At 38.1% G+C, this 22,843-nt stretch overlaps 1 protein-coding gene and 1 long non-coding RNA gene across 3 annotated transcripts; both read right to left on the bottom strand.

Moving 5' to 3' along the window:
* Positions 1-9,217: 9,217 nt before the first annotated feature.
* On the bottom strand, positions 9,218-11,052 carry LOC112846841 (uncharacterized). Its single transcript, XR_003220023.1, has 3 exons — positions 10,947-11,052; positions 10,780-10,811; positions 9,218-9,471 (listed from the first exon to the last, which is right to left on the bottom strand). It is a non-coding gene; the product is annotated as an uncharacterized LOC112846841 (long non-coding RNA).
* Positions 11,053-16,972: 5,920 nt separating this feature from the next.
* LOC102080461 (coxsackievirus and adenovirus receptor homolog) lies at positions 16,973-22,616 on the bottom strand. 2 transcript variants are annotated; one of them, XM_013275465.3, is made up of 8 exons: positions 22,392-22,616; positions 21,607-21,798; positions 20,965-21,270; positions 20,560-20,856; positions 19,384-19,476; positions 19,139-19,219; positions 18,854-18,912; positions 16,973-17,848 (listed from the first exon to the last, which is right to left on the bottom strand). In XM_013275465.3, exons 1-8 carry the CDS (start codon positions 22,591-22,593, stop codon positions 17,555-17,557), a joined length of 1,524 nt encoding a protein of 507 aa, XP_013130919.2. In that variant the 5' UTR covers positions 22,594-22,616; the 3' UTR covers positions 16,973-17,554. The 2 variants fall into 2 exon arrangements, with proteins under 2 accessions (XP_013130919.2, XP_019214940.1); XM_019359395.2 differs by having other exon boundaries at positions 21,607-21,829; positions 22,392-22,611.
* Positions 22,617-22,843: the final 227 nt, after the last annotated feature.

Genomic DNA, 22,843 nt, shown 5'->3' with positions numbered 1-22,843 from the left:
TTTTAATTTTTTTCCTTAAACACAGCTCCTCCCTCTGTGTAGCTTACTTCTTTTGATTGCCAGTAAACAGGAAATAAATGCTGTGTGCGTCAGTGTGAATGAGTTGGTGAAAATTTCCCTGGTTGAATTGGAAAGCTGTGACAGCGTGGCAGTCATATCCAACAGTTGTGGCAGTAGCATTTATTATATTGACTTTCTTTTTCATACTTTAGATACTTTTTACATGTTTTTATGGGCAGCATGAAAAATCTGAAGCATTTCACATATTTAAGATTTCAATGTCTGTTTCAATGCCTTTCAATGTCTAAAAAAGTACAATTATGTTCTGGAAACAATTAATGAGCCATAATCCGTTGGGCATCTTTCTTCGCCTTTAGACAATAATTCTGATGGCAAAAGAACCAAACGGGACAGGTTAAAAAAAGAAAAAAAAAGAAAAGAAAAAAAAAACAAAAGAAAAAAAACAAAAACAAAAACAATTAATGAGCCATTTAAAGATGAACGCTCTAAGATACATTAAAATCAGTTTCAGTGTCCTATTATGTGTGCATTACAATTTAAAGTGCATTTACAAAAACATGTAACTAAATTGAATATTTTTTCAACATGACAAAAACAAGAATTCAATGTTGGGATGATTCAGATGCTTAATGTTTTATAAAGTGTCACTCCTGGGATCATTAGATTGCACATTTGACTTAAAAAATGAGAGAGAGAAACTGCAGGTTTGGACCTTTTTAGTGATCCAGGTCTGGACTACGCTGCAGATTTAAGACCTCTAGTTTTAAAAGCTGTTTTTAAAATGTGCTTTTCTAACTAAAAGAGCAGCTGGTTTTGCTTATTGGGAAATGATAGCTTACGTCAACAGCTTCAGCTAACTGTAATCTCAGAGATAGTTTTGTACAAAAATAAAAGCCTGCTTAGTTTCCCTTCATATCATAGACCCACTGGGGCTAAGACAACCTGAGTTTTTTAATACCTCTTTTTTGAGATAAGTTATACTCTACTCATATTCTACTCTTTTGTATTCTACTCTAAAAATCTGCCCTTTTTATGTTACGAAATCTATCCCTTTAGTCAGTTCACTATTCCTGTGGTTTATACTACACAGTACGTATATCCTTTATCTATATACCTCATTACAGTAGGTAGTCTCATTAGGGTTCAAAATATCTTTGCATGTAATAATTTATCTCAAACACACAACATTGGCCCCCACCCTTCAGTATCAAACCACTTCCTCTCATGTTTTCTGTGGTTTACAAGAATGTTTCCTTTTACATGTACAGGTTCAAGGGTTATTGGTTCTATGGCTAAAAGCATAGTTAAAAACAAAGATAAAACGTGCATGATCACCATAGTTTCATTTAATGTACATTCTGCACCAGGGTCACATGAAGTTTGCTGAGGCCACAGCGCATAACAGCGACTAACATTACTGACTCAGTGACTGCAGACTTCCACGCCTCTTCTCTCATTATCATCAGGAAACACCATCAGTAAAAAACTGCACCTGGAGCTTTGTGGTGTTTCCATGGCTGAACAGCTCCTGTAGGTGTAGTGTGTACAAGACTTGTATTTGTTGTCCATATCGGTTAGCTCTCATGTTTTTGCAAAAATTGTTACTATCACAGTCTCTTAAAATATTTTTGTTTGTTGTCTTAAAAGAATATAACATGAAAGACAAAACAGTTAATTTATTTTTATTCATTTAATGCTATTTAATATCCACTCTCATGTCATCAACTTACAATAAAACCAGCAAACATTAATGAAACTTTAACACTACATGATCACAACTTTAGAAAAGCAAACAACAAAAACTGCACAGTAGATGCAGAAATAGTGAAATTGTTGTAGTAGTGAAATGTACAGCAGAGTTCCAGTCTCTAACATCCCAACAAATATTGATATTATTGCAATGAAGAAAGCAAATTCATGTTTGTATGTGCATTTTTATTGTTGTTTTTAATGTGTTGTTTACCAGTATACATTCAAAAATCACCCCTCCACCCCTGACCCCGTGGTCCTACTAGATCACTGTGGTAATGAGTTGGCCTAAAATCAAAAAAAGTCCAGTGGATAACAGTGTGATGATGGCATAACATAACACAACATGATTGTCACAAACAGGTCAAAGCAGGTAACAAGGAGGCAGATTCTTATTTCAGCAGAGCACACGGAGCGATTTACATATAGTTTTTCTTTTTTTTTTATCCATACATCTGGGTTGCAGGGGCAGCAGCCTAAGCAGAGAAGCCCAGAGGCACCTCCTATAGCTTGCCCAGGTAACATCAAGGTGTTTCCAGGCCAGTTGAGAGAAATAATCTCTCCAGCATGTCCTCCTCCTGGTGGGACATGCCCAGACCACCTGACCCAGGAGGTGCCCAGTAGGCATCCTTGTCAGAAGCCCGAACCATCTCAACAACTGGCTCCTTTCAATGTGAAGGAGCCAGCCACCCATCCTGATGGCTGACCTCTTCACCCTATCTCTAAGGGAGAGGCCAGCCGCCCTTCAGAGTGAGCTCATATCCACTGCTTGTATCCGCTGCTTGTATTAAAGCTCGTGACCAGAGGTGAGGGTGGGGACGTAGATCAACCAGTAAATTGAGAGTTGCTTATACAATTAGGTCACTCTTCACCACGATGAAGCAGAGACATGTTTTTAGACTTCTCTCTTTTGAAGACATACATGTCACAGTGTAATGTTCGTCAAATGGAGTGATTGTACCAGTGTGTCAGACAGAAGTGTACATTTATACTTGTGGCCAGTGTTCCCTCTAATTCTTCACGTGTCTGAGCGAACACACAAACTCCCTGAGCGTCCCTTGGACCACTGTGAGCGACATCAGACGTGTGCACTGTGGTCACGGCAGCATCTAATCCATCCAAGTTACATGGTTTATTAAAATAATCAAATTACAGAATTTACATTTATGTTAGACTACTTTTAATTAACTGCTTTAGCCCACTTACAATGAAAATGTAAAAAAATCCTGTTCATGACCTGTGCAGTATGTTAACACTATTGGAAGTAAAAGTAACTTGAACTCCAATTTTGAAAACACAACTTTCTTTTTTTTTTTCTTTTCATAAAGCTCTGACTTGTATTATGAGTCTGTGGTCTGGGAGAGAGTCCTGTAACTCTCTGTCTGCAAAATACAGTATATAATGACCAATGCTGGGCAATTAATTATATAGTTACTTCTTCAAAAAAGTAACTGAGTTTTGCAAACAACAAAGTTTTTTGCTGCTATTTACCTGAAAATGCAGCCAAGGCGTTTTTTTAAATAAACATTTCAAGCTATTTACAGAACAATCAGCTGTTCTGCATCAAATCTGATGCCACACAAATTATTTGTGCCACTCCAAAAAATAATTTCTGTCCACTATGAGATAAAGGAGAACAACAGCCTGATACCTGCAGGCCTGACAACAGGAGATGTATCACTCCTGTAACACCTGTAACATTCAGCAGTCGCCTCATTGTTCTGACACACACAACAAAACTATTGACTACACTACACACTAACTACACACTAACTACACAAGATTTGCGCTGAACGTCGCAAATCTCTCACATCTCAGAACACCGCCGTCACTCCTAAAACTTCCCCCTCCCTAAACAACTAAATGCCACGTTGCCATATCATTTTTTGATTGGTCCACATGGTTCATTTTTTCCACCGATAGGAAAGGCTGTCTTTGCTCACAGGCGGAGAGTGCTTTCGAGCGTTTTCCTTATAAAACGCCGTTTTTACCGTTTCTTCCCGCAGTAAATATAAACAACGATAGTATTCAGGAAAAAAACAGACATTGCATTTATTTTTATCATAACTCTGGTTTTACGTGGCCTATCAACACAATTTAAAAACTGGTATAAAGTCCAGACCTTTTCCGTCAATTGTTCCGTCTGTCCTGCTCACATCTCCAATGGTTGTACACGTTGTCATTAACGTGGCCTCACTCCACATCAGCCACGCCGCTTTGCTAGCTAAAACACCGGTGTCGGCACATAAGGACGCTGTCATAGCCTGTCAACCACGTTGATTGGCTGCGTATATACGAATGTGAATCGCATCAGTGGCTGGACTATGGGATAAGGTGGCATCATTCTAATCCCATACTGGAGCAGCCAGTCACTTACTGACTAACACTGCAAAACAGAATTGTTAAAGTATTAATTTTAATTTCATTTCAAGTTAGATTTTTTTTGTGTGTGTGCGCAACGCAGATTTTCTGTGCGCAGAGACCGTGCAAGCAGTGCGCAATTGCGCACGCCCGCAGCTTAGAGGGAACATTGCTTGTGGCATAGTAACAGTATCTTCATTAAGACATGGGAGCATTGGGCTTTGACACTGAGTATATGATACTGGTGAGCTGCTATGTGCCAGTTTTAGGTTTGTATGGTGGAATGGGTGTTATATGTCATATTGTATTATTTAATTACTATTGAATTATTATCTTCTGCCAAAACAGTTTGGTTTATTGTGGGAAGTCAAGAAGCAGCACCTCAGTTTTGTTTCTGTTTTATAATAAAATGATAATAAAAGGCATTCTGCTTCTGAAAATCCTCTTGAGTGTTTTCATTTTTATTACAGGAATAACTACACGAGTCATCTGATATTTTACATATAAAATATCATCAAAACTAGATCTTTTAAATTAAAGTTGTTATTTCACCCACCGTACCAGCACTACAATAAAAACTAATCCCTTCTGTCTGCAGAGTTCTGAAATCGACAATTATAACAACAAACTGTTAACATGAAATAGCTTTATTACCTCTAAAACTGAAAAAGTTTTACAGAGTAATGACAGACCTGATAACAACAGCAGTAATCATTCTAAACAGGAATTATGAAAAGGGTGATGACATATCCTCCACTGTCCCCCATGTTTTTTAGTTTCAGTCAGCCTACGTAAAGACAACAGGATGTGAATCACATTTAAGTCACTGAGCAGCAAACACGTTAAAGCAGATCTAAGCACAGGAAGTCTCCCAGTTGTCTCCAATGAAACTGCAAAATGAGTGCAACAATTTCTAAAATTATTTTGCCACCTCCACGGGACAAGACTCTGCGGTCCATCTGCATCTAAAGGTCAAAGGTCACTCTTTCGAGGATGCCAATCTACATATTTTGGACAGAGAGGACAGATGGTTTGAAAGAGGAGTGAAAGAGGCCATCTATGTCCACTGTGAGCGACCATCTTTGAACAGAGGCGGTGGTTTACGACACCAACTGTCTGCCATCTATAATCCAGTTTTGAGTTCCCTTCCCAGATGCCTTAACACCCACTCACATCCTGGGCCATCTGACCTCAGGAAATCACATGATAGGGTGGGGCCAGGTTTCACAATGAGCTCACCCGAAACCCTGGCTGATCGTGACCTACACCCATTTTCACACCTTGGCTCTTGTGATTAGGTAGAGGATCATCAGGGGGTCCTTTGTCCCTCTCAGTGGGACACTCTCACAGGGCTTAAATCTGGGACTCTCCACCATTTGACTTTAGAACTGAAGAAGCTTCTCGGATGAGAGGTGAAACATCTTCAAGCAACTTAAAGAAGTCCAGACGCTTTTCTTTACACGCGCCTTAGATCATACTGTGATGTTATTAATCATGTTTTTTCATTGGCCCATGATCATCGCTTATAGCTTTTAGTCATTTGCAAATCTTTTTTATTATTTTTGTTTACTCGGTTCTATTAATAATTTTATTTGTGTCCACTATGTTGTTTTTTGCCTTCTGTCCTAACTTTACTCTTTGACACTAATGTCCATCTTTCTGTTTAAATGTAGTATTTGTATTTGCTTGGTTGTCAAAGGACTTTGCACTCAGTGTTTTTAAAGATTTTTAGATAAGTAGAGTAAATTACAGTAAGTTACTTTTATTAGTTTCATAATGGTCTTGTCATGGTCTCCATGTCTCCCTGGCTGACCTAGTTTCAGGCCATGTGTTTGTGTTGCTGTCTCTCCCTCTCTTCTGTTTGCCTGGCCCGAGCTCATCTTGGCAGTTCTCATCTCCCGCCCGTGGCCCAGCACCTGTCCTCATCAACCACCTGCCATTGATCTGTCTGTTTGCCTGAGCTGTTATTTAAGATGGCAGCTCAGTGTTCCTTGTCGCCGTTTTGTCAACTAAAGCTCATTAATATCCTCCCGCACATCAAGCAGCGCGGATGTCATCACCCCAGTCAAATGTAATCACAATAGGAGTAATGTCTGCATGCTCAATGAAAACATTCCCTTATGCAATCACTTGCAGCTCTTTTCAATCAGATATTTGATTATCACATTTCTACAAATATCCTGTCACTGTAAGCTAACATGAGATAATATCATTTGGTCGAAATAGTCCCACCTCGTTCAGAGTTAGATGAGGTTAAATCATAACTCAACTTCCTCAAAGAGGAATGATCTAATGATCTGGCCATCAAACTAAACCAAAGAGGTGGTAATATTAATTTTATCCAGAAAAAGAGAGAAGCATTTTGGATATTCTGTTTTACAAGTCTGCACCCTAGAGGTATGAATGAGGATTTTTCTATCAATGAGTTTTTGTGAACCGTGCCCTTTTTTATTCTTTTTTACCAGTTACTTTGCTCTGTCAATCATTCTCACATGGGTAATGTCTATCTATTTATCTATTTCTATTTATTTTTTCAGTAAAAGAGGGAGTAGCATTCTAGATGTCTCATTTTAAATCTAAATTTGAGAGACATAAATGAGGACTTTTCCACAAATGTTTATCCATGTGATGATGTCCTCTTGTTTTTTAATCCAACTGCTGCACTGACTTCTTTTTGAATTAAATGTTTTTCTTTGTAATCATTTTTTGTATATTTGTAATATTGTTTTTATGTATTTCATGCATGTATTTTAAGACAGGTGCGGATTATGTCTCCTCACCCCGTCTTCATCATTAATGACTTAGTCCAGTATTTACTTGGGCATGACTTAACCAATTAACCAATACTAACCCAGTATATGTCAGCTGGTTCATCTGTGAAGATGTGATTGGTTAATTTGAATTTTTTCTGTTTCCTGTTTTTGATTTAAGCACACTTTTACTATGTGTTACTATGACCCCGATAAAGGCCACAAGCCGAAACGCGTTGGTCAGGCAATAAAGTTGTTCCTCTTCCCTTCAAGTGTTGCTGGAGTTCCTGTATTGTGATTTTGTTTTTCATCCTCTCCATGCACCTTGGAAGTAGGTGAAGCTGTGCCAGAAATGTTTGCTGTGGTTAACTCATAACTCAAATATTTGAGGGTGTGATTTGAGAATGAGTAAGTGATGGAGTAGAAAAAGATGGTGGTGGTGATTTAAATAGCTGTGGTTTTAAAAGAAGCACATATAAGCTGTCCCATGATCAGAGACACAACCTTTGAAAGCAAAGACAGAACATTTGTTCACTTTAAAGACACAAAAATGATAGAAAGTGTGCATTTATATCTGTTTACAATAAACAGCTCACTTGTCTCACAAAAGTATTCATGTTGTACCATCTGTCTGACCCTCTCTTTGTGTTCATTATCAAAGCCAAATCATTAAAAATGGAGTCATGAACTGAATTATGAATCACATTTAATACACACAAAAAGCTGGAAGAAATAAACACAACTTAATCTGCTGTTTGTCAAACCAGGATGACACTAATCTCACATATAAACTCTTACAGACAAATCAAGCACATAAACTGATTTCTCCAATATTTCTGCACCAGGGGAGAACACTTGAAAGTAAAGATTAAAAACCATCACCAGGTTTGATCTTTTCCCTTATTTGGTTTGAGATTTCATCTTGAGTGTGGATGTACAAGTGTGTGTCAGAGTGTGGTCATAGTGGTTAGCACTGCCTCCTCATAACAAACTATATATATCATCAAGTATATGAAACTAAATGTTGTCTACATTTATGGTTAAAATGTGTCTTAGTACTTAGAATGGTCAGTCAGACTAGTTTGCCTTTGGCTGTTTGTCTCTCGGGTGTTTGGCGTCCAGTGTTGTTTCTTGATCGTTTCTCTTCTCTGACCTAAGATTTTGTTCCCTCATCTCTCTCTGTCCTTCCCTTTTAAGTTTATTTTCTTACCAAGCCTTATTGCTTCTCGTTGATAAAGAGGAAATAGGTGGTATAAGTATAAATAACAGGAAGTGTGTGGCACAGTGTGACAGAAATAGAGGTTTAGTACTTTCATAGAAAATTCTATTATTAGAATCAGTTGAGCCTACACAGTTCTCACATGCAACCTGAAACTCTGACTTCCACAGAAAAATTATGGAATTGATGACAAAAATATAATAATGACACATCCGCACAGTCTGTATTTATTTCCCAACATTACATCATTAACAGCACTGCAAACAAACTGGTGCTGATGAAGTGACCAAATAACAAACCATGAATATCAATCATGAAAAGCTGGTTTGTGTGTCGAACTCACACCATTACTTGTGTAAAACTTTGGATTGTTTTCATGTTATGTGGGACAGCTGACCAGTTCACTCCCTGAGTAACTGCCCACTATTCTGACTGGTAAAGAACGGTGGATCGACCTGTCCATGTGGTGACACAGTTAGCTTCATAAGTATTTGTGTATCACATTTTTTGTACTTTTGTCTCTGTAAACCACCACATTCAACTGTAAATATAACAACAATTAAGATGTGATTGAAGAGCGCTCTTTAATTTGAAGAGATTTCCCCGTGTGCCTTGTTTCCATTGTTGGTATCAGCTTAAATTCACCTTCACTAACTGTGCTCTGAACTGGTTTAGATCAGTGTCTCTCACTACATCAGCAGTAACAACTGAATAATTTTCAGACACCTGTGCCGTTCGGTTTTTCCTCTGCCCAGCCTGATGTCCAGGTGCAGAGAGCCTTCAAACTCCGCATTGCGCTGAGTGAACTGTGTTCAACTCTGTGCATCATACCACAACATGGTATAACGCAATCATTCAGGTCCATTGAGACACAATGCATTTCACTGCTGATGTGAACTGGTAGATAATCTGGCAGAAGTCTAAGACCTCTAAAACAGATGAATACATCACAAAAAATGTGAGACTTTCATCTAAATAGCTTGGTTTAAATCTTGAAACCCAAAAGTAATCACATGATTCCTTGCTATGTTTTAACAATTTTATAACCAACATGTTCCTCACAGAGCTGATCTCTTTTTGGTTTTCATTTTTTCTTGCTGATAAGTGGAGAATCTACTTCACCAGTCTGTGTGGTTGGGTCACGGTCAGGTCGTCTGGACATGTGCTGAACTTCACAGCAGAATACTCACAGGCAGCAGAGCTGGGTTTGAGAATCACACCGCCAGCTTTTTCAGACCTTACTTGAAAGTTGATGGCAGCGTAATGTGGCGAGGCAGTGTGGTTTATGGGATTATTGGCACTGATGGAAATCGAGTTCACTGCATTTTCTGGGTTCTGGAGGTTCTCCTGTCTCTCCTCACAGATACAGTCCTTCAACAATAAACAGAAAATGACAGTTTATGTCTAAACACAATCAATAGAAATTGTTCCTATGTTGCCAAAAGCAAAAAATATACATTTTTACTCATTTTTCTAGTCAGTAGCATTGAATAAGCATCAGCTGATATTTTTTTTGTCTTGTTGTGAACAGTGTTGGGTGTAACGCGTTACTAAGTAACCGTCTCTTCACTTTTCTGAAACAAGCAGACAAGAATATTACAGTAATATGTAAGCTATGTGCTGGGGAGAAAAAACTATCTGCTGCTGTTAATAGCGCGAGTAATCTACTGAAGCGCCTGACACGAGAGCATAGACGAACAATTCTGAGTGATTCTTGTTCATCATCCATGGATAACACCGCGGCAACTCCTGATAAGCAGGCAAAACGTGATTTTACTTCAGCAGCACATAAAGCGTCTGAAGGTGAGCTTAAAAAATGACTGCAGGCTACATAGCTGGACTGGCCATCGGGCATACTGGGCATTTACCCGGTGGGCCGATGGTGATTTTTCATTTTTATGGGCCGATGGGGTTTTTTTTCTTCGTTTTTTTCCGTAACGGTATAAACACTGAAAGGTGGTGGATTGGCCAGATGAAGGGAGATGTGTAAAAATAACTCAATTGTTTGGTGGTGGCTATTGCGGAGCTTCTACAGATTCAGTAACATTAGCAAGTGGTGGAGGCCAGCAGATGCAACACGCTGGCAGGTGGATGACGGAAAGGCAGGAGGAGCAGAGACCTATCTATCTAGCCCTGCGTGTAAGTCTTGCCTCTAAATAGCCTTTAGCTGTCAGGCCCATCTTCTGTGAAACCAGATGAGGGCTGGATTAGGTGACCCTCAATCCTCTCCAAGTTATGCTGCAATAGGTGTAGGCTGCATGGGTGATTCCCATGATGCATTGAGTGTTTCTCCTTCAGTCAGCTTTCTCACTCACTATGTGTTTATAAACTTCTCTGTACTGAATCATTATTTATTATTACTACTTATTGTAGGTCTCTTCCACAGCATGTCTTTTGTCCTGTCTCCCTCCCCTGACCCCCAACCAGCTGTAGCAGATGATCACCGCTCCCTGACCATGGTTCTACTGGAAGTTTCTTCCTGTTAAAAGGGAGTTTGTCTTTTCCACTGTTGCCAAAGCGCTTGCTTATAAGGAGCCATCTCATTGTTGGGGTTTTCACTCCATTACTGTAGGGCTTTATTTGCAATATAAAGTGCTCTGAGGTGACTGCTGTTGTGATTTTCAATTCAACTCAGTTTTGATAAATAAAAGTAAAAGACGCAAACATTTTATCACTGACCTCTTTGACATGCCGTCCTGCTGCACCATTTCCTAAACAATCCATAACAATCAAGAAGAATTATTTATAGATTGGGTTTAATTTAAATCTGGTTTAACTAGGAATTGCTAAAGATCATTAATTTAATGAAATAAAAAAATATATATTGAAACTGCGAACATTCTTACGTTTGTAGATGAAGATCAAAGCTATCAGAAACAGCAGGAGCACAGCTACAGACACAGTAACACTGATGATAACCTCTAAACCATCTGCAAAATAAAAGAAAGACCATCCAGAAGGTCTCTGTTAAGGAATTTAAAAAAATTAAAGGGTGAAAATATTAATAATGTAAAATACTCTAAAAATTATTGAAAACACTGAAAATATTTCAGACTGATGCATTAAACAAGCAACATTTTTTCACAGCTTTTTATGAACTGGACCTCAATGTCTTAAAACATGATGTCTTACTTTATCCTTTAACCTCACAATAAAGTTATTTTAAAATGCTCTTCAAATGTTTCTATTAAAAGAAAAATGTTTTGTTGCAAACATATTAATAATTTGTAGCATTTTGCAGTATTGGGAGTAAATTCCCTGCCTTCTTTGTTCTTATCTTAAAGTTCTTCAGTAACATGTAACACTGTGTGTGCTTCTTCACTTACATTTGCACTATAAAATGTAGTATTTTATTCATGCCCTGATATAAAATTATAACATAAGAGAGTGAAGATGTGAATTACTCACCTTTAACCTCTAGATGTATTTGTCGAAGTAAAAACTCTTTGTCCCCTGATTTCACTCCACACCAGTAGACTCCAGCATCCTGTGAGGACACATGACTGATGGAAATGCTGCTTCTGGTGTTTGTTGGCATGATTCCCCAGTTTGGCTGTGAAGATGGGCTTTCTGGTAAAACATTCTGACAAGTGGAGTTATCCTCTTTGCAGAAAAAAGCAGGCTTGTATTTGCCATTAGGAGAATCATAGGTGATGGTGGTATTATTATTTCTGTATGCAGTTTGATAAAATGGTTTGGGGCAGCCATCTTTATCTGAAGGAGAAAAAGAAAACCAAGATAAAACACAGTAAAGTGTGTATCAGATATTTTACTCTTCATTACATTTATTGTATTTAACATTGCAAAATTATTTCATTTCTTCAGCTGCTGTTTGAGCTTAAATGTGGATGTAAACGAAAGCTCTAATAAAGGTTCTTTTTTGGGACCAAAAAAACCACAATATCGTACCAACTTCAAATTCTGTCTCATTGGATTGTTTTCTGTTGTTGTCGGCATTATTAAACTGCTTGACGATCAACTTGCCAGGATTTATTTTGTTTTTTTGAGGAAGATTAACAACTTTTTCCATTTGAAATCTTCCATTGGTTTTGTGATTCAAGATGAATTTAACCCACTCTTCTTCGCAGGGTGCTGCTTCTGACATCCACTCACAACCTAAAGACAAATATTCACATCATGTCAGACGTCACAAGTCACACGCAGTTATTTATTTAATGTCTCATACTACAATTTTTTTTAAATGGCCAGTTTGATCTAATTTAGTTAAAATAAATATGAATGCATAATTATGGTGTATGACAAAACATACAAGTGTTTTACTTCTTCTTGTTCAGTTTCATTCTTTGTGAACAATTTTGAAATGTTGTGTTTTTGTGTTGTAGCCGTGTCTTGCTTCTGTTTTCCGCTTTTAGCTCGATACATAAAAAATGAATTGCAAAATGTCTGTGAAGGTTCTCAGTCATCCAGGTCATCGTAGTCTAAGGAGTTTGGAAAGAAAAGCATCTGGACTTCTTTAAGTTTTCTTGAAGACGTTTCATCCGAGAAGCTTCTTCAGTTCTAAGAGCAAAAATTATGGAGAGTCCCAGATTTTAAGCCCTATGGAGTGTCTGCAAGAGGGTCACGGACCCCCTATTGATCCTCTACCTAATCACACGAGCCAAGGAGTGAAAACGGGTGTGGGTCATAATCAGCCAAGGAAAACTTTAAAAAGTCAAGACGCTTTTCTTTCTAAGCTCCTTAGACTATTCTCTGCAAAAAGATTCTATAATTAATTTATGATACTGAAAATTTGCTTTGACGATTGACCGTTAGTGTTTTATATTTCAGAAAAAAAGCACAATAATAAATGTTTTATTGTCTAACACATAAAGAAAACTGAACTGTGTCTTTACTGAGAGGGATTTTATTCTCTCAGCATTTTAGTCTGTCTGCATGAACGCATATTTCTGTAAACTCATATAGTTGTCAGTCATAAACACAGTACAGAAGCACATCACTGAAACTGTACTGACTATATAGAAAACTGTACTGGAGGCAAAAATGTATGTTGTAATAAACATTTCCATAACATGATGTCATAACAGTATAACAACGATTAGCATGTAATACCAGATATGAGGTGTTAGAAACCTTTTACCTGTCATCAGTGAGAGGATGAAAAGCAGCAACTTCATCTGTTGTTTTTGGATGCTCATCTTCAAATCTTGATTGTCTCCTGAGCTCGACTGATGTTACTGAATTTCTGTCTGTCCTCACCCTGTTTTATTTTAAAGAGAACTCCTCCCACCTTCATATCTCATTACTTTGCGTCAGTAAAATAGTTGTGGTTTAAGTTTAAATTAACAGGAAGTCCACAAAACAGGAATAGCAGTTCAGAAAATTACTTTATGAGTTTTAACAAGAAGAATCTCCATTTCTCGAAAACGGTCTTGAGAAATGAAGAAATTAATTCAGTGGTGGTAAAGGCTTTTTTTGTTTGTTTTAGTGGAATTTTTTAGTTGAAAAAAAATCATTATTTATTTTTAACTGATACAGTTTTTACAGGGGAGTGGGAGAAATGGAGACAGCGGTGGTGATGACTAAATAGAAATTAGGAAAAGAGGCTGCTTCGCTGTCTTTATATATTTTTAATAGTGTTGCATCATCAATGTAAAATAACAGGATATGACTCACATTGATTTTGCAGTACACTGGACACTAGAATAACTCTGAAATAGTTGCGTTGTAAATATGCTTTTAAAAACAGAATACAATGATTTTCACAGCTGTTTAAAACCTGCATCGCATCAAGTCTTGTCATGTTTCGGCAGGCAGGATGGGACCCAAATGCAGGACTGTTACTGCCCGGCTCGGCTAGGGTGTAAGGAGGTAACACCAGAGAACAGCTCCGGTCAGTGTCAAAGGTCCGGGCATGTAGGGAAGCAGTCAGTGCACGCGTCACCACTAATACCTTAAAACACCTTAATCAAATATCAATATCAAGAGAAGGGTCATAATCAGAGTCTCTAGAGGGCGGGACAGCTGGCAGCCTCATCGCCTCAAAGATGTGCCCGTTTCACTTGGCACGTCATCCTCCTTTTATAGCTGCATGGAACCTTACTCTTCATGCCATAGACTCTCTTCTTAGCCCTGAACTCCGAGGCAGCCACTCCTGTGCGAGCCCAGGCCCACAGAGCTTCCGTGCTAGAGCCCACCTCCTCGTGCTCCGTCTTGGCCCTAACAAGGACTCAGAACACATGAGGGGTAAACTGAGAGAGGCAGCTTAAAGCATAACCAAAAACTGGAAACTAGAAACAAAGAACTCAGAACTGAAAAACCACGAGACTAGGAAACTAAAAAACTAGGAACAGACACTGAAATATCCTGGGAAACGAGGAGCACAGAGAGGACAGAGGAGAACACAGGGCTTAAATCAGTGGTGTCCAAATCCAGGCCTCAAGGGCCGGTGTCCTGCAGTTTTTAGATGTGTCCTTGATCCATAACAGCTGATTTAAATGGCTAAATGACCTCCTCATCATGTCTTGAAGTTCTTCAGAGGCCTGGTAATGAACTAATCATTTGATTCAGGTGTGCTGACCCAGAGTGAGATCTAAAACCTGCAGGACACGGCTCTTGAGGCCTGGAGTTGGACTAGCCTGGCTTAAATACACACAGGAGTAACAAAGGAACGAGACACAGCAGGAGAGCACAGCTCGGAGTAATCAAACATAACGAGACAAGGGGAAGCAAAACTAGATACACTGCATGCAGGACAAGGACTATCAAAATAAAACAGGAAGCAAGAGACAGTCACAAAGACGTAATCACAAAGTCTGAAACACAAATACTGGGTCGCAGACAAAGTACTGTGACACGTCTTATTACAACAACTGTCTGGTCTGTGCTGCAAAGCTGAGTTTTGGATTCCTGTTTTGATTTTATTGTTATTATTGTTATCTTGTGCTTCTAGCGTGCTCAGTGTTTCCCCCTCTTTGTTGTCCTCTGCCTTGTTTAGTTTGTGCACCCGTACCTTTGCCCTTCTCTATTCTCTTGTCTCTGAAATCAGTCAAATCAGTCAAATCGCCAAAGATATTAATTCTTTTATCTCAATAAATCAATTCTTTAATTCTTCCAAGTTTTCTCTCCTTGAAGTGTATATAGTCTTGTCTTCCCTTTGACCTCCTGTCAGACTCTAATGTTGATTTCATTGCTGGGATCTCTAAAACCTGCTTTATGGAATTGCTTGTTTTTCTGTTTTGCCCTATATTTTCAGGAGGTTGCAGGTTTGGGTGTCAGGCAGGACTGCTCAGCACACAAATCTTTAAAACTGTATTGTTTGGGGACCAAAATAGCCGCACACAGATATTTAGGTTATGCTTTATTGTAACAATATGAGTCAACCAGCAACTCAATGCTGCCCTCTACTGTATCTGCTGCTTATTAGAAACAGGAGGAGAATAGTAACAAACTCATTGTAATATTGCAAACAGTATGATCATGCAGTTCATGTCTTCTTAATGAAATGTATGACAAATATAAAACTGATGTTGTTGAATAAACATGATAAATTATCCCTCCGATTAAAACTGGTCACATTACAACAGCAAAAACTGCACCGTAGAGGGACAGACAGTTTCCAGGCTGTTTGTATGTACAGCAGGGGTCAAATTATCTCACAAAGCAAAAACACTGATGTAAACAATATATCCAACACAAACAGCACCGTCACCAACATCACATCTCCTCCTACGTCACATCTGTACATCTGAATGGATGAGTGTGTTCAAAGTTTTGACTGGTAATGTAAACCATGAGATTGGATATATTTAAGCACGAAAAAATTTAAGTCAAGCAAACTGTTTAACTACTACTGCACGTGTTTTTGTGGTACATGCTGGAAATAATTTAACATCATTTACTCACTCACATTTTTTGCCAAAAGATCAAAAAATTTATTCCAGACAACCTCTTCAATATATTTTTTCATTGTTTAGAGGAAACATTGTGCAACAACAGTATATATAAAAATAAGTGATAGATAACACAACTGTTAGAAAGCAATAAAAACAACAGAAATTGTTGAAGACAGAGTTCTTCTGTGCTGTAAAACAGAGGTGCACGTTGCACTTTCGACACATCACTTTTGGTGTTTCTGTGCACACAAAAACCCTCATCTTTACTCTTTTGATTCAATTCACTTTGACTTATGTAGTCACAACAACTATTGCATCAAGGTGCTTTATACTGTAAATTAATGAACCTACAATAACACAGAGAAAATCCCAACAACCAGAGGATCGCTATAAGGAAGCACTTGGTGACAGTGGGAAGGAAAAACTGCTCTTCTTGCTTTCTTTTTTACATTTGCACAGACTTAGTGCACTTTGGGATTTGGGATCACATTTCCACACATGGAAGCTCAGGTGTTTGGGCAACTTTCCCGATGTAAACTTCAAGTTTTGTACCATCTGATCTTGTTGTATTGCATTGTATTAAAATTACATTTTTTGGTTTTCTTTTCATTTTCTTTTTTTACTGGATATGGTGTTGCCCTTAATGGCACCATTTGGTCCTGCGCACAGTGTTCCTTGCATAGGAAGCTGTTTCTGCTTCATGAGGATGTGATTAGAGGAACACATCATATCCCTTTTAGCATGGCAAGTGTTGTCGCCGAAATGATGACATTTTTTGATGGCCTCCAACAGTGCAAGAGGTATCACATCAGCAACATGTGAAATGTACACAAATTTGTGTACAGATACATGAAATAATGCATCACTGGATGTAAACTCATGGTAATCAAAGTCTCTTTTAAAAAATTCCAACATTGCCCCAAGGCAATGATGGGAAAAAACAAACAAACACATTTTTTTAACATTCAAAATTAAAAAAAAAAAAAACTGAATAAAACCTGAAAAAAATCCTCTACATCTTCTTACACTCACATGTACTCTTTTATTTACAGTTTGTCATTTTAATTACAATTACAATGGCAGCTTCACACACCATCTGGTCCTGTGACCATGTGTCAGAACAGGATGCCCCACCTTACTAACAATGCTTGATAGTGACTCAAACATCTTATCAGACTGAAATTTGATACTTTTTCCAACACTCTGATTGGTTGGCTCAGTTAATTTCACATGTACTGGGCATGTTGTTGCCCAGGAGCAACTCTGTGCTTTAAGTTATAAATAATACCTAATTGTTTTGATATATCCACATGCCTCGGATGCTTTCACATTCATTGTGTTTAAATTCAGTGGATCTCAGTGTGGGTGTTGTGTATCGTACCACAGTGTGGTACAAAAGCACTTGACCTCTTTGTGGGCTTCTCCTCCTGTGAAACAGGCAGGTCCATATCTTCCTGATAGGCTTTAATAATCATCTTCACAGGCAAATAAAATCTAAGCTCTCAGAACAGCAAAAACACCATCACAAAATCACTGTGACTCAAACACTAAATACATTATTTGTTATATATAAATCTGCTATATTCTTTAAATAAATGATCTCATTTTCTGGGCTTGTTGACTGTGGAGTACAGAGGCTCCTCGGTCGGCCGGTGCAGTTGGGTGTCACTCGAGTCGGTTGGACATTTGGGAAACTTCACAGTAGAATATTCACAGGCAGAGTAGCTGAGTCTGACTGTCTCACCAGCAGCTTTATCGGAGTTTTGAAAGTTAATGGTAGCGTAATGTGTCGAGGGCGCGGGGTTTGGAGAGCTGACGGTGGCATAAATTGTGTTTGTTGCATTTTCTGAGTCTGACAGCTGGAGGCGCTCCTGTATCTCCTCATAGGTACAGTCCTTCAGGGGAAGAATGAGAAATCGAGTTTTTTTTTAAAGCAGTGTATTTGATTTCTTTATTGAAGTAATATGATTATTATTTTTGGCCATGTGAGAGACATGTGACCAGATGACTGTTGTGTGTGGAAATAACATCAACATCTGTCTGTTTATGGTGAAGTCTTTGCTGTCATACTTATCACGATCAGAGGCCTGTGCCATGAAACGGAATTTGGAGCCTGCTGAGGTAACCTGAGGTTTAACACTGTGGTTTCAGGGTTGCACAGGCAGTTTACTACTTACCCATGTGACTCACCGTAGTCAGTTGTGCTGCTGACCTAAGTGAGTTGGTTATGTCTAAGGTAAGACAGTTGCTCTCTTTTTCTTCTGCTTGTTTTCTCTTTTTTCTTTCTCAACAGGTGATCCAGGTGATCAATATATGTATTTTTTGTCTGCTTATTTTGTTGGTTTTTGTTTTTTTCCCTTTATCCCCATCCCTCTTCCCTGCTGTTTTTCTTTCCCTCTTTCTTTCTCCCCTTTCTTTTCCTCAGTCAAGTCTGTCCCGTATTTAGCAAGTGAAAATAAAATAAAATAAACAATAAAAGGTGAATCAAATAGACCATTACGGCAAGGCTGGGATGGTCCATTCTGATGGCAAAAGAGCCAAACGGGACAGGCAAAAAAAAAAAAAAAAAAAGAGATCAATAATCCGTTAAAAAAAAAAAGGTAAGACTGTAAACTAAACACTAAAGACCATGAGCTGTGATTGCAGGTGAAAGAACGAGGTTAAAACTGTTCCTGATCAGTGACATGCTGCCAACAGCACCTCCTTCATCTGAACATGCTGACACCTAGACTGGGAAAGTGAAGCCAGATAAAGAAAAGAGATCCTGCGTATGGTGAACCCAGAATGAACCGACTGGGAAGAAAACGAGGTTTTGATCTCGTTTGCTGCAGAAGTGTTGCACAGTAAAACTACACTGCGCACCAGCGAGACATAAAAAAAAGCAACATTTCCACACAAACCTCTTTGGTACGGCATGCTGCTGCTGCACCATTTCCTGTGTTTTTTGAACTTGAAAATCCTGTTAAACAGAAAACAAAGACAGCAAAACATAAACGAGCAGAATCACTGAGTGAAAAGTTTGTTATTTTCGAGTTTAGTTTCATTGGATCATTTGATTTGATACTTTAGCTGCTGTGTTTTTAGACATCATCTGTGCGAGATAAGTACATGTACATGAATGTGGTTTGTGGGTACAAATTAGCATATCTAGTAATGTTGCACAAACAAACAGTAAATGTTCTTACGTTTATAGATTAGGATCATCAGTATCACAAAAAGCAGCACAGCCACACAGATGATCACAGAAATGATGGCCTCAGAGACGCCTGACAAATAAAACACAAACATATTCCGCATCAGTTAAAAAGGCATCAGCAAACGTTTGTGACGCACACATTTCTATGCTGAGGAATTTAAAGTGAATTTTACTTAAATGAAAAAGTCAAAACTAAAACAAACTTTCTGAACATGTTCACAAGTACTCTCTCACCACGTCTCCCAGCAGCTGCAGCCGCAGCTGTAGTCGTCGCTGTAGTCGTCGCTGTAGTTGATGAAATGGTAGACGTGGATGTTGGTGGTGATACTGAAAGAAAAATGAAGGTCAAGGAAGTTGTATTTATGAAAATGTTTGAAATTTTTATTGATTTTTATTCTAATTAGTTTGATAAATAAGATCAAATGTGTCGGTTTAAAGGTTTATTTTCTTCTTTTTTGATCCTTATGTTAAAACACGGACCTTAATAATACATTTTAATCCCAAATTTGTGTCAGTAGTTTTTAAAATTGACCTGATCTAATGTTTACCTATGTTTTTTTTGTCACAGAGACAAAAACACACAATTAATGCAACAGAAATTAACTCCATGAAAAAACTGATTAATGCTACATTTATTTGAATTTAGGATCCTGCTAATGTTCATAGTTTGCCATCACACTTTCATAGCTCATTAGAACACTTAGAACCGTTGATAACGAGATTCTTCACACTTCTGTAAATGTGTATCTATCCTTTAAGCCCTGATCTCAAAGCTGGAACCACAGATTTTTAGCTTTGGTTGATAATTTTCAGCCATCACACACCACATCTCAAAGGGAGGAGCAGGAAATGAAAACAAATGCAGCAGCACTGGTGTAGGTACTCTGTATGCTTGTTAGTTTAAGAGTAATGGAGACTGACTTCTAAAAGTGGCTGATGAAAGAATACAGAGCCAGTTTAGCTCACAGGTCTGCAATCAGAGCAGATTGAAAGCTGTGTAAGCACGCAGACCCACATTTAAGATTCTGTGTAGTTATTTTAAAGTTAATGTTAAATCATTTTCTGGCACAATATTAGTTGTACAATCTGAGTCCTTAATGAGACAAAAGGTTATCAGCTGAACACGCCCACTTTACTGTCTTAAAGCTCCTTCTGTATCAAACCACTTCCTCTCATGTAACGTTTTCCTGGTTTGCTTCTTTACATAAAATTAAAGGGTTTATTGAGTTTTTATTATCAAATATCTGAAGTCTTCACTTTGGAAGACTTTTTATTGGCTGAAATTTAACAGGACAAAGGTACATTGTTGTTAAAAGATAAAGTATATGTGAATTATTACTGCCCTGTAACATCCTGTACATTGTGAACATGTGTCAGATAACACCCACAGAATAAAACAACGTGACTCACCTACAGTCAGGATCAGTCTGTTGCAGATTTGTTGGTTGTTGTTTTTCGCTCGACACCAGTATGTCCCGCTGTCATCTGCTGTTACATTTACTATTGTAACAGTGATAGTTGTCTTGTCTTTATCATTTATGAAAAACTTCTTGTTCTCATCAGGCTCACTGGTTGTTACTAGAGGCTGACATATAGATGGATCGTCTCCCTTACAGATTGATTTTGAAGGTGAGGCATCGTGTTTGCATTTACACCAGTATGTGAAGTTCTGACCAGCAGCTGCTGATCTTGTGAAATTAGTAATAGCTGAAGAAAACAGAAGAAAGCAAGTACTTACAAACATGCAGTATTTAGGCATCCCTTAATACAAACTGGGAACTGCAACAACTGGAAGACATTACGAGACTTACTCACGTTCCACATTCAGGTGTATTTTTTGGAGCACAACCTCCTTTTCTAATTTCACTCCACACCAGTAGACACCTTCATCCTGTGAGGACACGTTACTGATGGACAGGCTGAAGTTTCTGTTTGTCTTTGTGAAAGTGAATCTGCTGTTTGACTGTCGAGGAGATTCTGCTGATACCATGTTCTTACAGACAGAGTTATTCTCTTTGCAGAAAAAAAATGGTTTCTTGTCTCTTTTGTAATCACATGTGATTGTGGTTTTAGTTGTTCGATATGCAGTTTGATTAAATTGCTTCAGGCATACGCTTTTCACTACAAATGAAAAAAAGGTAGATTGAGCAAATAATCAAATGAAATACATTAAGTTGTATATGATATCCAACTTATTGTATTTTAAGTTGTAAATTATTTAATTTTCATTAAATTTGCCTTTTTCTTAGAAATTGCAACTTTATCTTATCAAAAATGAAGACTTGGAGGAGAAAATCATTTAGTAATTAGACTTGACAGACTTGTGCTTTCAGGCTTTTTTTTTATAAAAGTAAAACTAAACTAATTTTGTGTGTTTCTTACATTTGACATTTTTAAATTAAAATAAATAAAACTTCAGATATAAGATGACTGGATTTTAAAAAAAGAAATTCTTACCAGGTGGTTTCTCTTTGCCAGGTGAATTTTTGCACATTTTCTTACAGGATTCCTCACTTTTAAGTTCCCTGAGGACCACCTTTGGGATTTGCTTGGTTTCACACTCTATGTCGTGTTTTTCTGCAGCTTTTGCTTTGTTGCAGGTGAATTCAACCCATGTTCTGCATTCATTCCATTGTGACATCTCACAGGCTGAGGACAAATATGTACTTCACCTCAGTCACTTAAAATAAATCACAGAGGTTTAAACAAAACTCTAAAGACATATTCTAACACAGTCTGTCTGCATTAGTGCATCATTCAGATTAATTAATAACATATTATTTTATATTATCATATATCAATAATAAAAACAACAGATCTGAACTTTCACAACTGTATTTGGACTTATTCCATCTTTTTGTGTAATTGTGATGAGGCCAAAACATGTCTGCTGTGACTTTTACTGCATATTTTTAATTAGCTGGACCAATCAGCTTTTGTCATAATTCAAACCTCCAGGAGCTTCATTCACTTTTAATTTTACTTTCACTCCTGCATTACAACGAAGTGCAGAAAACAATAACGTATTATCTGGTTATAGCTTATGTTTGTTAAGTTGAAAAATGTGCCGTGGTCAAAAAAAGTGGAGCAGTGAGTCTGTTACGCTCATGTTCAAGATATTCAAAAAGAGCTGCAGCCATACCAGCCCACAGGATGTACTGATTCAAGCTATTTGCTTAAGATTTAGTAACACATCTCTCTGTCTCTAATATCAGTAATAAAGCCATAGTTATAGTTTTTACCTGTCAGTAGGAACATAATGAGCAAGAAACAGCTTTTCATGTTGTTGGTCCTAAATGCTGAAGTCATCTTTAAAAAATTGAAACTCTGAGTTCTTCTTTTCATGGCTGGGGTGATGTGGTTGTGTGCACAGCCGTGTTTCCTCAGTTTATATTTTGGGCCAACTAAAAGTAACCCTGCCCCCATCTTCCTCTTCCTCGCCATGTTTCTGCCTCAACCTAACACTCTCCACAAACTCCTGATTACTTCTCACCTGCTACTGTTGACCAGACATGACATTTGTCAAGACAAACTGTATGAGTGCTGTAGGTTATGTCATGATAGCAGGCAAAGACACACAGCTAGAGCGAGATCACAAAAATGTGAAGACATGAAGACAACGCACATTATTCTAACAGACAGGAAGCAGCAGGTGTGGCTGGCGTTAATCAGCACTTCCCCTCCCAGGGGTGTG

The sequence above is a fragment of the Oreochromis niloticus genome, linkage group LG5, assembly GCF_001858045.2.
Source record: "Oreochromis niloticus isolate F11D_XX linkage group LG5, O_niloticus_UMD_NMBU, whole genome shotgun sequence".
Classification (NCBI taxonomy): Eukaryota; Metazoa; Chordata; class Actinopteri; order Cichliformes; family Cichlidae; genus Oreochromis; species Oreochromis niloticus.
The sequence above is the reverse complement of the archived record's forward strand: the minus strand, read 5'-3'. Positions and strand labels throughout refer to the sequence as shown.

Excerpts from the sequence above, each read along its gene's own strand:
- LOC102080461 (XM_013275465.3), bottom strand. The coding sequence starts at position 22,593 with ATGGCGAGGAAGAGGAAGATGGGGGCAGGGTTACTTTTAGTTGGCCCA. Across the intron at positions 21,271-21,606 it reads TGGCAAAGAGAAACCACCTG|TGAAAAGCGTATGCCTGAAG; the intron begins GTAAGAATTTCT and ends TTTCATTTGTAG. Across the intron at positions 19,220-19,383 it reads TGCAGCTGCTGGGAGACGTG|GCGTCTCTGAGGCCATCATT; the intron begins GTGAGAGAGTAC and ends TTTATTTGTCAG.